The following is a 13426-nucleotide window of genomic DNA, read 5'->3' on the forward strand; positions in this document are numbered from 1 at the left end:
ATTTGCAACTAGTAGTGTCTTGGTAACATATACAAACCTAAAATGCAGTAGGTAAATAGAAATACTCACAAATGGATAAATACCAGCATTGTACATGTCCAAAATATAAACCCTTCCTACAAGTGATAAAAAAAAAGAAAGTGATAAAAGGACAAATCAATGACTTGAACATATGCAGATATGCTCAATGGAAGAGACACATACTGTCATTTGAGAAGTCTATTTCATGGCCATTTCCTTGGTGGGCGTCAAGATCAATAATCATCACTCTGCAATGTTTACAAGAAATACCAAAAACATTATTTTGTTTTAAGCTCTCTGTTGCAAATGTACTTCTCAAGAAAGTCACAGATGAACTATCTGCAAGCAAGCCTCCCACCTAGTAATATTCAAACGAACGAAGGCAAAGTGAATGCAAAGAGAAATGTCAGCATATGCACAAAAGCCACCTCCTTTTTCTGCTGAACAATGATGGAAACCACCACCAATATTGATAGCCCAACCTCGCTCTTTAGCAAGTTTCACTGCTACAATGGAACCTCCCACCTGTGTATATGAAAATTGGAGCATGTTTCGTTGTATATGATAATAAAGCAGGCCAAGTACAGTAACAGTAACCTGCATGCGAAATGGGTGAAGCACTTTTTTCTGCAAGATGCAGTTAGGCAGCATTGCAACAGGGGCGAGCTGGGATGGATTAAATTAATTATTTAAACCATTAAATGTTGAGTCAATTCTAACCTCTGCTAACTTACTTTGTAAGCATAACAAACAAACATTTACTCTAAAACTTTTTAAAAAAATACTGTGGAAAGAGAGAATGATATCCACTATAAAGACTCGGGTTGAGTCATATATGGTCCTTATTAACATATTTTCAAAAACCAAACTAACTTAGACTTGTTCAAAACACAGTTTAGACAAAACTGAATATAGTAAATGAAATTTTACATGAACGAAACAATTTTTTACAACAACCAGACCAGCAAGACAGTTCATTATTTAATATGCTATGTACAAATTGTGAAAAGCACTAATATATTCTACATGGAATGCTTAGTTCCACACTATTAAGGCACTACCCTTCTTGTAAACGAATTTAGTTGCAGCGCTGAATTGATTTAATTTACTAAAATTGAATTCACCATGAAGACGGCTTGCATAACAATTTCCAAGGAAGATTCAAAATAGATGCAGTTCTTTTGGTACCGGCTTTCCTGATATGTTCCATTTGTAAATAGTGAATAAGAATAGCATTCTTAGCTCTAATAACTAAAAATGTACAATTTGATAACTAGGATTATGAAGCTTCATTGGTTGTATTCTTATCAGCAAGCATAGAATAAGTTCACACACAATATTAAGAGGTTCATAGCACAAAGAGAGTTTGGAGTATAAATTGGCACTGGCATTTAAAGATGGTTGAAATTATCATTGCCTAGGACAATAATTCTTAACAAATGGAAAAAATTTACCTCAGTAATAGTGGCAACAGTCAAACTACTTTTTAGACTGCTCAAATACGTTTCTGAGTGCACCTGATTGTAGGTACATTAGTACATGTACTCAAAGAAGGCAAAGGTTGATATATGTCTTCTGTATTGTGATAAGCTTACCACCAATAGGTCTTCTTCTGAAGCTTCTAGTGGTTCTACAATTTTATTCATGACTAAGTAACCCTCTTTAACTAAGAATTGGCAAATCCGGCCCCATTTAGAAGAATCAAACGGATGCCTGCATTAAATTAATTAAAATTGTAACAACTGAGAGTTATTACAGATTAATTTTCTAGGAAAGAAGAAACTCTTCAATGAAGAACGAGATGGTCCTTTTGCATCCTTTAGATCCTGTAGCTTGAAAATCAGATATGCAAAGAGGAATAAAGGAGAAATGTGAGAAGTTGCTTCTTTTTCTGTTTATTTGGAGAGAAACTAGGAGAAAGGAAAGGAAAAAAAGTGCAATTCCTCTCTTTTGTTTCTCACAAACATCTTGGTCAACCTCAAGTTAAAGTTAGAAACCATAAATGGCAGGTCTATTTCTATATCTTTCCTACAACTTGTTCCCTCATATTTGTATACAACGATATTTAAGATACCATTTGGAGTTCCTAGAACGTAGCTGAAGAACCTGAGAGGTTTCCTACACACTGTACCTACATGATCGAAATATCCCAAAGCCTTGACCTTTTGAAGAATTTAAAGACTCTATCATGCACAAATTCAACTTTTGCATTGTCTATAGACAGGTGGTGTAGAACAGTCATGAGTTTAACAAGGTAAAAAATAAAATCCAAGAGATGGACAATAGTCTATTCCTACATCTTTCCTACTACTCGTTCCCTCATATTCAGATATAAAGTAGCATTTTAAAGTTCCTAGAATGTAGTCCATGGATCTGAGAGGTTTTCTACACAAAGTACCTACATGATTGAAATACCCCCAAAAACTTATTTCAGCATTTGAAAATTTTAATAGTCTGTCTAGCAATATATTCAACTTTTACATGGTCTGAACGGCAAGCAACATAGATTACCATGTGTCTACTATATTACAGTCATAGTTTTAACAAGGTAAAAAATAAATCGAAGAGATAGATGATGTTATAACTTTCTTCTTTAGTGATGACATTTATTGGCGACATTATTCTAAAAACTCAAGCTCATGTACAGCACCTTATGATCATTCATAGCAGTATCTCAAATAACACCTGCTCATGCATAGTGAAGCTTTCCAATCGCATGAAAGAGGAACATTATGGTACAAAGCCAGCCAATGAAAGTCAGGTAAAGACAATTCATATAAAATTCTCTTTTATTAGAGATGAGCCTGCTTTTTTAGGAGCCTTCACTTTGCACCAATTGGACACAGCATACAGCTAGTAGGTCAGTCCATGTCACTAATAAAGAAACCGTGGAACACAGCCACGGATAGTAGATCTATTTCTAGCTAGAGAAGTATTCATGTGGCAAACAAAGAAGTAAAAGGGAGAAAAACTTCTCAGAATCATGTTAGATAGGACCCTTATCCTTTTACAGATATATCTTCATTATTTTATAAGACTAATGATTGAGTATGCCAGAATATATATATATATATATATATATATATATAAGATTAGTTCCCATAAATTGTATTATTATGTCATTAGACAATGTATTATGTCTAGACAATGTACTCGATCATTATATAGAGAAATGTAAAAATACACCTTCATTTCCCTCTTCAATCCATCAAAGGAAAGTGTTCTAATATACAGGTCTGGCCACGTATGAACGTCACTACACATTCTATTGGGGCTATGATTAATTGATGTAATTTTCTCTTCCTAATACTACAACTGTATTTTCCTCTCAATTAAGAATACAAAAAATAATTTTTTTTAATTTAAACTAGTAAATTCTTTACATTAAACAATACGTCCAGAACATTTTACAAAAATAACTCCCTAAATTTGGTCACGTGACCAATTTTCGTGGAATAACAAGTTCAAATAATCACCTACAATGTCGAATTCATTAACCCCATTCACTGGCAAGAGCTTAAACTATAGTAAAACCAAAAATAAAATCCTATTGTGATAGCTTTCCAACTTCGATTCTAAGATGGTCTGAAGAAGACGTTCATCGTAGCCCTAAAACCCAACTTTCTCTAACAAAGGTGAACACCAATTAGCATTCAGATTCCGAAAGCGCTGGAAAACGTACAAGGACAGTTGTAGTTTGCTTACAATTTCTCGATTCCAAAAAACGCGATGTTGTAGGAAGACGAGTAGACGAGTGGCACCTGAGACGCGCACCAATTTTTCTAAGCAAACAAAGAAGGGTAGTCACGGGAAGGAAGCTAGCATGGGATGGAGACCTTTGAGGCGGGCACGTCCAAGTAGAGCTTGCTGGCGAGGATCCGGCTGTTCCGCAGACTCTCGGCGGCCGTCGATGGGCTGGCGGAAGCGCCGGGAGAAGAGGGGGAGGCGGGCGGCATCGCTGGCGCAGAGGAACGCGAATCAAAGCGGCGAGACTAAGGAGGAGGAGGAAGACGGCGCAACGATGTGGCTTAGCACAGCTGAGACTGTTACGGGTCCCGCCCGATCGCATCAGCTCTTGACAATCGGGCCGGACTGCTCGAGAGGAGTCGACTCAGGTAAGCCCGGTCCACAAGTTGAATAGGGCAAAGATGACTTAGCCCGATCAAAATCAAGTCTTAACAAGATTCAGAAATAATGCCGTGTTCAAATTTATTTAATAAAATAATTCAACAAAATCAAATTTAATTTAAGATGAATTAAATTATTAAAATAATTATTCAAATTTGATCTGATTTTTTTATTAGTTAAATACAACACATGTTTCCGTCAACATTATGCCTACCTATGATATTGATTGATGCCATAAAATCTAGTTTAATCGTAAACATATCACATGTATCTATGGATAAGTTTAGAGCACAATTTTATCTTGTAGGAAGTTTAGCTATGAGAACTTATGGCTTCATTGAATTGGTAACAATCGAGTAAGAAGTACGCTAGCTTTTCTATTGACTCTAGATATCTTCTTCATGTTGTCGTAGACTATTATTCATTCAATCGTGATAACCATTGGGTCACTATGTTCAATATCAAATAAATTAAATGTCAAGTAACATATTATTTTCAACTTTATCCATAATGACATTGATAATTTCAAATAATGGAAACACAATTAAGAGAATTGAATTTAGACATGGCAAGCGAAGAAGACAAGGCACTTGATTGCATAGTTGGAAAAAGGATTAGGTAGCAATTATAGCATTTTAATTTGACAATATCATAAATAAAATTAATGAGTCATGCATGAACGCGTAGCACTTACTCGTCACGTTAGCTCAGCTAAAATCGAACTACTTGGTCATTTTGGTTGAGTGAATGGATAGATACTTGTCCATGTTATCTTAAAATATATTTAAATAATATTTAAAAATCAGAAATATAATATAAAAAGTTAGATTTTTTTTTAAAAAAAGAAGAAAATCATAAAATGAAGAGAATGTTCAATGGAAATTTGCGTGAAATTTCTGCGAAATTGTGGCGTTGCTTTGTCGCCAAGCAATTACTCCTTTGGTCAACCAGCTTTTGTTAGTTTTTGAATACGGCCGCCGCCCACGGGTTGCCGCCATTAGCTTTCAAATTACAAACGGTTTTCCACGATAAATATTTTTAAACGTGGAGAGTTTAGGATTTAGATTTTAAGGTTTTTCGCTCTCAGATAAATGACTTTAAATTCAACCGACATAGGTCAACCGACATAGTCGGTCAACCGACAGTTTTTATAAGGGCATTCGACATGAATCTAAATCCTGGTAGGTTAATTCTGGAAACTTTTCCAGAGTCGTCTAGTTGCTGCGATGGCAGGAAGAAATAAGCAAGATGATCACGGCAGCGAACCGCCGGGGCCGGAACGCCCCGTCGACGCCCCCCGCCGCCGCACTTGGCTGTCCGTGTTTCCCCTGCTCTACCTCAGCGCCAGCGCCGCAGTCTACGGTTACAGGGCTCGCGGCGATCCCTGGAGTTTGGGCTTCGTGCTGTTCTCCTACTCCGACCTCCTGGCTCTCTTCTACTGCATCGGCAGGTTCGAGCGGGCTGCGACGGGGGAGGGCACGGCGGAGCAGAGGCAGAGGCTGAAGGCGGTGATCTGGGCGCTGGCGGCGGCGCTCATGCTGGCGTTCAGCTTCAGGGTGTCGTCGGTCCTGCCGGCGGCTCTGGGGGCCCTCATTTGGGTGATGGCCGCCAGTGTGGCGGTGGGCGGATTTTGCGGCCTCTTCTTGTTCGATAGGCGCGAGGAGGAGAAGCAGTGATTTATATTGCCGCTGTGTCTTGTGCTCGTTGATTCGTAGCGTAGCTAGCTCCTCTATCTTTCAGGGTGTGTAAGTGTGTGGGTTAAAACAAAGGATTATGTAAAATAAAATTGTTGGTTAGCCTCTATAAACTATTTTGTCACTAATTCATTTTGTTAAATTTAATAACTGAACTTATAAAACTTAAAAATTAAAAAAAATAACAAATTTATAAAAGTATTATACTGTTCATTTGTTGTAAAATTGTTGGTGATCCTGAGTTTGAATTAAGAAAATAGTCTTGCAAAGTAGAATAATATTGTGTATGATAAATTTTTATTGAAGATTTCATATTGATGAGAGTTTTATATATCGAATTATCCTTTTTATAATAGAGATTATCAAATTTTTTATTTTATTGAATAATTTAGTAAATTAACAACATATTGTAGGAACTACAAAGTTATGGATATGTCCCTGGTGCATGATTCAATGGTCCTTGGTGCATGATTCAATAGTAGGATCATTGGTGGATTTTTTAGTTCTCCATAGAACATATATATTCTCTATTTAATGAAAACAATTATGAAAAATAGCATGGTCGGTGGAGCTTAAAATATAATTATATGAATGAACCGGGCTACCATCTAATTGAGCGAAGTCCTAGTAGATCGGCCCACAATTCTAAAATAATTAAATTTGTGGATGAAAATTATTTTTATTATCATAAAAAAACCTTATTTAAAAATTATATTAAAAGAATATCTTATTAGTATTAAACTTTATTTATGAACTCAAAATTATTTATATTATCAATGAAAATAAATAAGTATTAATATTTTGACAATCTACACCACTCTTCTTCTTCATTCGGACTTCAAATCTAGCCAGACAAGATTAATTCATCACGAGGGAGTTAAGTATAGAATTGTTAAATAATGTATAATTTGTTATGAATAATATTTTTATACAAATTTGTTCTTATCAAATCAGTGATAAGTATATAGTAAAACACATTATTTATATATATGAAAAACATTAGTATATCTATTATAAAAGAATTTGCAAATTTTGGACCTTATACTATTTTTGAACTTTAAAATAAATTTTCAAAAACAAATCAATCATAAAGTAATATTAAATTTATTATCCTATCAATTTAATTAATGTTTCTGTTTTTTCTCTCTCATCGATTCAATGAACTTACAATTAAAATCTTCCAATAAAAACTAAATTCATCTCCTATTGAGCCATTCTTCTCGAACCCTAACTAAATCTATACATTTTCTATCCATCTTTCTTGTTCTCTAGTTCTAAACATTCCCCCTAAACCTTTGGCACACTTAATTGGATCTTCTTTATCTCTTTATAAGACCATATATCCCCAAGGGGGAAAATATCTCAAAATTTTAGGAACACACCATTGCTAGTTCAACATCTTGTTGCAAAATGTGCTTAAGATTCTGTTGTAAATATCGAAAAACAAGATCTGTTGGCTCCGAAGATGATCTCAATTCTACCGTTGCGACAAATAAAATCTCTCGTGTTGAAGGCCTACATAGAGTATCAAAGGCTATCAACGAAAGTAATAGAAAGGGTGAGAACATGTTTTTTTTTTTTTAAAACTTTTTATTATTTACTTTGATGCTAAATTAAGATTGATTTTCGGTGTCCTTGGAAGCTCAAGTTGTAGGCCAGAGTCGACGACAATCTAATAACGGTTTGGAACCCGAACACCATGATGATCATCGTAGCAATGCTATGACTATGTTATCAAAGGACCCATACAATGATTTTCGTCAATCAATGTTGGAGATGATGGATGCGAAGCAACAAGAGGAAGAGGGGGAGAAAATAGTGGAGTCGAGTTTCATGGAGGAACTTCTCATGCACTATTTAGAATTCAACGACAAGAGTGTGCACGAGGAAATTTTGAGGGCCTTCTCCGATCTAGCATCTAGCTTTCGCTTCATGGCTAAGTAGGTTATATTTCATTGAAGGTGAACTAATGATCATAGTTCTATCTATAAGAATGTATTTTAGGGCATAATAATGGATTTTAGGCAATTCAAATTAAATCATATTTTTTATAATAAAATAAATAAATAAAAGAAATAATGAACATGGCAAAATGAAGGAATTAAAGAAATGCTTCATCTATTATGACAGTGACACATCCAATTGATCCGAGACTAATACTTTTTACTCACAATATTTCTTATACACAAGATACTCATGCAGTTCTACAACATAGAGATCAAGATTTTTCTTGTTTCCCATTCTGTAAGTCAATTGTGACGAGTAAAGGCAGAGTTATTTTGAGAAACAAATTGTATTTATAGAGGATTCATATCTCTACGCAGTATGTGATAGATTCATACAAATAGGTGAAGAAAACTTGTGTGATTCAGAGATTGTGATAGATTCTATTAGCAAGTGTTACTAGATTCTATTAGTCATGCAGATATAGTTCTCTCAAAAGAACACTGCAACCAGAAAAAACTCACCAATCTAGACAATGATTCTTCGATCCGCTCCCTCGAAGAGTTTTTGGAAGGACAATGTTCTTTCATCTGACCAATCTAGCTCATCCCGCCATTCTCTGTCACATTTGATCTCTGTCAGGTTTTCAGCAACCAATGTCAGCTTCTTTAGCTTGGGGCAATTCCTAACTTCCATGGTCTTCAGGGAAGGAAATGCTATTATTCGATCTCCGTCACTCAAACTCTCCAACTCCGGTAGCTTTCGAAGCACAATTTTTCTTAGTCTAGGGAAGATTGTAATAGTCTCTGTAGAATTAGTTGTGTTGTCTACCACCTTCATTAGCCGATCAATTGCATTGCAATCTTCAATTTCCAGCTCAAGTAGATTCTCCAAACACCTGCTCTTCCAGATAATCTTAGCTTTTGGGAGAGCCAAGAGACGAAGGTATTCAAGGCACGACAGAGCATTGCGCACATGAAGATCACCACCAATGATTACCTCTTCAAGATCAGTCATGGCATGGAGTCGGATTTGTACCATGTTCTGCATGTTTTCTCCAAGACAGTAAGTAGATGGAATGTCGAGACTCGCCAAGCCTCCGCAGCCTTCGATCTGGAGCCAATGCACAGCGGCTGCAAGCCTTTGCGACTCGCAGAATCTTCGAAGAGCAGTTACTGAGCTCATGGTGATGCCAAGAACCTTCAATTTCTTCAAGCTTTCTACCTCGTCGAGAAGTATCCCCTCTCCGTCCAATTGCAGGGCTCCCATCACCCTCCACCGACTGTAACTGTTGTACAAATTCAGCCATTGCAGTTGGTGAAGACAAGGAATGACTGCGCCAGGAATGCTTCTCAAATGTGTAGTTGATGACAACGCCAAATATCTGAGATTCACCAGAGCTTGAATATCCCTCGGCAGAGACGCAATCCTAGTGCTGGACAAATCAAGCAATTGGAGCTGGGAAAGATTGCCAATCCCTGGTGGAAGCTCTTCTATGGAAGTCTGCTGAAGATCCAGGACTCTGAGACAAGGCATGTGGGAGAAAAACTCATTGGGTATGTTCTTGAGAGGATGATTGTTTCGGAGATGCAAGTAGATCAAGTCAGGGCACTGAGGCTCGTCGGGAAGAACAGTTATGTTGTTCCAGCCCAAAGATATCCTCTCGGCGACTCTCCACTTCTCGGCTCCAGGTGCTTCTGCAAGACCATGTCGATCTCCTATCAGCCATTTGCTCTCCTTCTTCCCACAATCGCATTCCATCCACCGTATCATGGAGCGAACCATAGGGTGCATTTTGAAGTACTCGCCGTCGATTCTTTGAATCAGGGACGCCGCGAGTAGCATTCCGAGAAGATATGATGCTTTGTCTACAGTATCTGACAACTTCTCGAAGTCGTCGATGAAACCTTCGCCGATCCAGAGCTCCCTAACGTAGAATTTGCTCAGCCAGCATCCTTCCTGCACCAGAGCGAAGTAGGACGCGCACGTTCGCAATGTGTCGCTCAGACGGTCGTAGGAGAGTTTGAGAGGATGATAGACATGGTCCTCCATTCCTGGAAGCTGAAAAGGAGTCTCCTTCATGATGGCCAGCACATGCCTCCACTCCGCGATCGTCCTTTTGCTCGCCATTGGTTGCGCCACGGTGATGAGCGCCGCCGGCAAGCCGGCGCACTGTTGGGCCATAGCTCTCGCCAGATTCAGTATCAATCCGTTGGTGCTGGCAAGCTCCAGCTTTGCGTTGAATCTGAAGAGATCCCAAGCCTCCTCCTCCGATAAACATTCCAGTTTGATCGTCTTCTCTGCGCCCATGCGGCTGCAGACCTCCTCCATGCGGCTGGCGAACACGATTTTGCTTTTGGACGGCGGCTGGGGAAGTGGAATTCCCACGATCTGGCAGTTCAAGGGCTCCCATACGTTATCCAGCAACAGTAAAAATCTCATCTTGCTCAGCACTCGGAAAAGGCGGTCGGCTCTGTTCCTCGGCGGCGCCTCGTCTTTCCATGTGAGTTTCAATCGATCGAAGAGGAACTTCTGGAGCTCCTCCACTTTGTACCCCGTCGATAACTCGAGGTAGATGACGACATCCAGATTGTCCAGTTCCTTTTCTGCGAAATCATTGTTGAATCTCCTCAAAAGTGCCGTCTTGCCGACGCCGCCCATGCCGTGGATCCCAATGATGCTGACGTCGTCATTTCTCGCATGGCCTTGCAGTGCCTCCAGCGCTGTATCCATGCCGACAGTTTTAGGATTCGGCATCTCGAGAACGCGATCGACGTCCAGGTCGTCAGCCACGTCGGCGAACTCTCCGGCCTTCTCCTTTAGGTCGGCCGCCGTCGTAAGCGCCGCCTCAGCTTTGCTTCTGAGGGGGTAGCTGGAGCACACATTGACCGGAAAGTTGCAGAGACACTTGAACATCCGGCGGTACGAGGCGTTTATGATTTCAGCATCCGAAGCGAGGGCTTCGACGGATTCAAGCCAGCCGAGGACTTCTCGCTTTGGATTGAGCCCATCCCTTTCGGCTGCCTCGATTCGCCTCTTGATATCCTCGCGTTTGCTCTTGAGTTGGGCGAGCTCTGCGGCCAAGGAGGAGATGGCTCCCTCGTATGACACGATGTAGTTGCAAGACTGGAAGCAGCAATCCTTGAGACAAGTGAAGAGTGAAGTGATGCCTGAAATGACATCGGCCATTTTTGCTGGAGAAGTTGAGCAGTAGACGATGAATGATAGAGCTAGGAGAAGACGTTTCCAGCCGCAATCTTGTGTCGCAGGAGGAATCGGAGTTTTCTCTGCGTGAAAGCAAAGGGGAAGGGGAAGCTTGCTTCAGTTTTGTCCTTTACTTTTTCTTTTTCTTTCGTTGTGTTTTCATCAATGCGATGGGGGCATGGAACTTGCTTATTAGTTCCACCGTCTGTACGAGCATTAATTATTATTATTATTTTAATCTCCAGGGTATGATAACCCGGTAGGACATTCAGGTTGTTACCTAAATATCTAGGTTTCGATCCTCAACTATGGCTAGAGCTGTCAAACGGATCAACTCATGATGGGGCGGGCCAACCCATGGCGGGGCGGGGCGGGGCGGGCCAACCTACCAACTTGATGGGTTGGGAAATCTCCAACCCAACTCAACTCAAGGCCGGCCGCAGGTTAGACGGGCCAATCCACGGGCCTATTAAAAAATAAAAAATTAAAAATATTAAATAATTTAAATTGATTAAGTTGAAAATTTTAAATTTAAATTATAATTTTTAAATTTAAATTATAATTTAAATGGATGAAACTCACTAATTCATTTAGTTTTCTATTTTAATTTTAAAATTTAAAATAAATAAATAAACTTTTTTAATCCACGGGCCAATCCACGCGGATTGCGGACCTAGACGGGTCAACTCATCTAAACCCATCTTAAAATAGGTTGATAAAATTTCAACACAATCGGCCTAAATTACTTGGCGGGGCGGGGCGGGTCAATCCGACGAACCTAACTCAACTTGACGGCTATAGCTATGACATAATTGCATCAACTTTCCTTCAAATGGAGAGCGCAATCAAAAGATGCTGAGTGTCTAGGCTGGCCGCTGCGTACACTTTCCGATTTACCCTGAGGGAAACTTCCGTGCACTGAGCCGGTCATCCTCAGGTATAGTTAATGAGGCTAACTGAGATTTATCATTAATTATTTTTTTTTTCAAAAAAATTCTTCTATTTCTTTTATGTAAAAGATGAAATTCGTCATCTCAGCGATTTCACACAATTGACTACATGATCATTTGTGAGAAGATAAATCAAAAAACTACAATTGAGAACATACTGTTCATGATCAATTTTTGACTGTCGATTATAAATTGACTCTGTAGTTTATTTGAAAACCAATTTTGAGAGACATCTCGATCAATATAATCATCTTTTTACGATAATTAATTAATCTTTTTCAATACGATGAGGTCATCTATCTATATCTGACTATGGGTGAGGGGTTCGAGATCCACGTACGAATGTTTGCCACAGTAATTAATTATCTTTATGAAGAAAAGAAAGAGCCAAAAATTGACCTATTATAAACAGTAAAAATGTTTTTTCAACAACAAAGAATATAAGTGAGTCCACCCTGTGTTCATTTTCAAAATTTCCTATATTTCGTAATTCGTAATTATATTAGTGTAAATGTTTTGAAAATATGATTTAAATGATACTAAAATTAATGACATGTGTTCTAAATGAACTAAATTACTAGATTTAGTTGTGAGTGATGTTAATAGTTAATTTATTTTGAATCAATATTTTTTGTCTACCGAAATATTATGATGTGAACGTAACAAATGCATTTTTTAATTATTCGAAAGTTTCTACCGAAATATTATTCGAAAGTTTCTTTTTGATTATCAATTATTTCGTTTAAATCGATATAGCTTTGATTTTGAATTTTAAAAATTGATTAAATTAAATTTTTATTAAATAATTAAAATTTTAAATTTGTAAGATTTTTAAATTTTTATTAAATCATTAAAGTTTTTAATCAAATTAATTAATTTTTATACTAATTGGATTTGATTGATTTTAATATTAGTTTTTTTTAATACTTTGGAGTCTCGAGGAGAGTGCGGAAATAAACGGATGAAACCTACATGTTATTTAGTCCCACATCTTAATTTTGAAACTTCCTAATGCTCTATAATAAGATATGAGTTACAGCATGATTGCAGCTCGTAGGATGAAGTGATCGGATTACATGATCCAGGAAAGTCCCCGGGTCACTCAACGCAGCGATGCGTCCGCTTTGATGCGGCCTGTTGGATCTGATCTCAAACCCCATTCAGGGGAAGGCCGAGACCTGCGTGGAGCCTTGAGATCAGATCGGCAGATCTTGACCGTTCTCTCACAGTAATTCACTTGGCCCAGGATTGGGTTAACATAACGGGGCTCACACTCCTACGAGCAATCTTTTTTTTTTTTGTTCTTTGTGTTTTTTCGTGCTTCGGTTGGCTATGGCTTCATGCTATGGGACATCCATCTGGTTAGTTGGTATCCATCAACAAGTGTGAGTGAGCGAGCTATCTGTTGAATCATCCAAGCAATGTGGGCATTGCACTGCTTAAATCTACTGAAGAGCTAGGCACTTCACTTTCACAGTACAAACG

At 38.4% G+C, this 13426-nt stretch overlaps 3 protein-coding genes across 3 annotated transcripts in view; 1 reads left to right on the top strand and 2 right to left on the bottom strand.

The window, feature by feature from the left end:
* The window catches only part of LOC141828474 (histone deacetylase 2), a 9236-nt gene extending 5227 nt beyond the window's left edge, over positions 1-4009 (bottom strand). Inside the window, exons 1-8 of the mRNA XM_074715906.1 lie at positions 3858-4009; positions 3727-3782; positions 1617-1734; positions 1476-1538; positions 619-687; positions 380-546; positions 205-269; positions 70-116 (exon numbers count right to left, since the gene is read on the bottom strand). Coding sequence (XP_074572007.1) covers positions 70-116; positions 205-269; positions 380-546; positions 619-687; positions 1476-1538; positions 1617-1734; positions 3727-3782; positions 3858-3977 — 705 coding nt within the window. The 5' untranslated portion in view covers positions 3978-4009. The remainder of the gene's footprint in view (positions 1-69; positions 117-204; positions 270-379; positions 547-618; positions 688-1475; positions 1539-1616; positions 1735-3726; positions 3783-3857) is intronic.
* A 1275-nt stretch (positions 4010-5284) lies between these two features.
* On the top strand, positions 5285-7787 carry LOC141828632 (uncharacterized). The gene is made up of 3 exons (XM_074716093.1): positions 5285-5821; positions 7292-7401; positions 7486-7787. The coding sequence occupies exons 1-3, from the start codon at positions 5376-5378 to the stop codon at positions 7785-7787; spliced, it is 858 nt and encodes a 285-aa protein (XP_074572194.1). The 5' UTR covers positions 5285-5375.
* A 528-nt stretch (positions 7788-8315) lies between these two features.
* LOC141827086 (putative disease resistance protein At1g61300) lies at positions 8316-10976 on the bottom strand. The gene has a single exon (XM_074714358.1). It carries the CDS (start codon positions 10974-10976, stop codon positions 8316-8318), a length of 2661 nt encoding a protein of 886 aa, XP_074570459.1.
* Positions 10977-13426: the final 2450 nt, after the last annotated feature.

Source organism: Curcuma longa, chromosome 4 (assembly GCF_044706935.1).
Source record: "Curcuma longa cultivar G26 ecotype Majalengka, Jawa Barat chromosome 4, ITB_CL_G26_1.1, whole genome shotgun sequence".
Taxonomy (NCBI): Eukaryota; Viridiplantae; Streptophyta; class Magnoliopsida; order Zingiberales; family Zingiberaceae; genus Curcuma; species Curcuma longa.

Bases quoted from the DNA above. Each gene is read 5' to 3' on its own strand.
- LOC141828632 (XM_074716093.1), top strand. From the start codon at position 5,376: ATGGCAGGAAGAAATAAGCAAGATGATCACGGCAGCGAACCGCCGGGG. The intron at 5,822-7,291 runs GTGATTTATATT...TCGAAAAACAAG, and splicing joins AGGCGCGAGGAGGAGAAGCA to ATCTGTTGGCTCCGAAGATG. The intron at 7,402-7,485 runs GTGAGAACATGT...TGTCCTTGGAAG, and splicing joins CAACGAAAGTAATAGAAAGG to CTCAAGTTGTAGGCCAGAGT.
- LOC141827086 (XM_074714358.1), bottom strand. From the start codon at position 10,976: ATGGCCGATGTCATTTCAGGCATCACTTCACTCTTCACTTGTCTCAAG.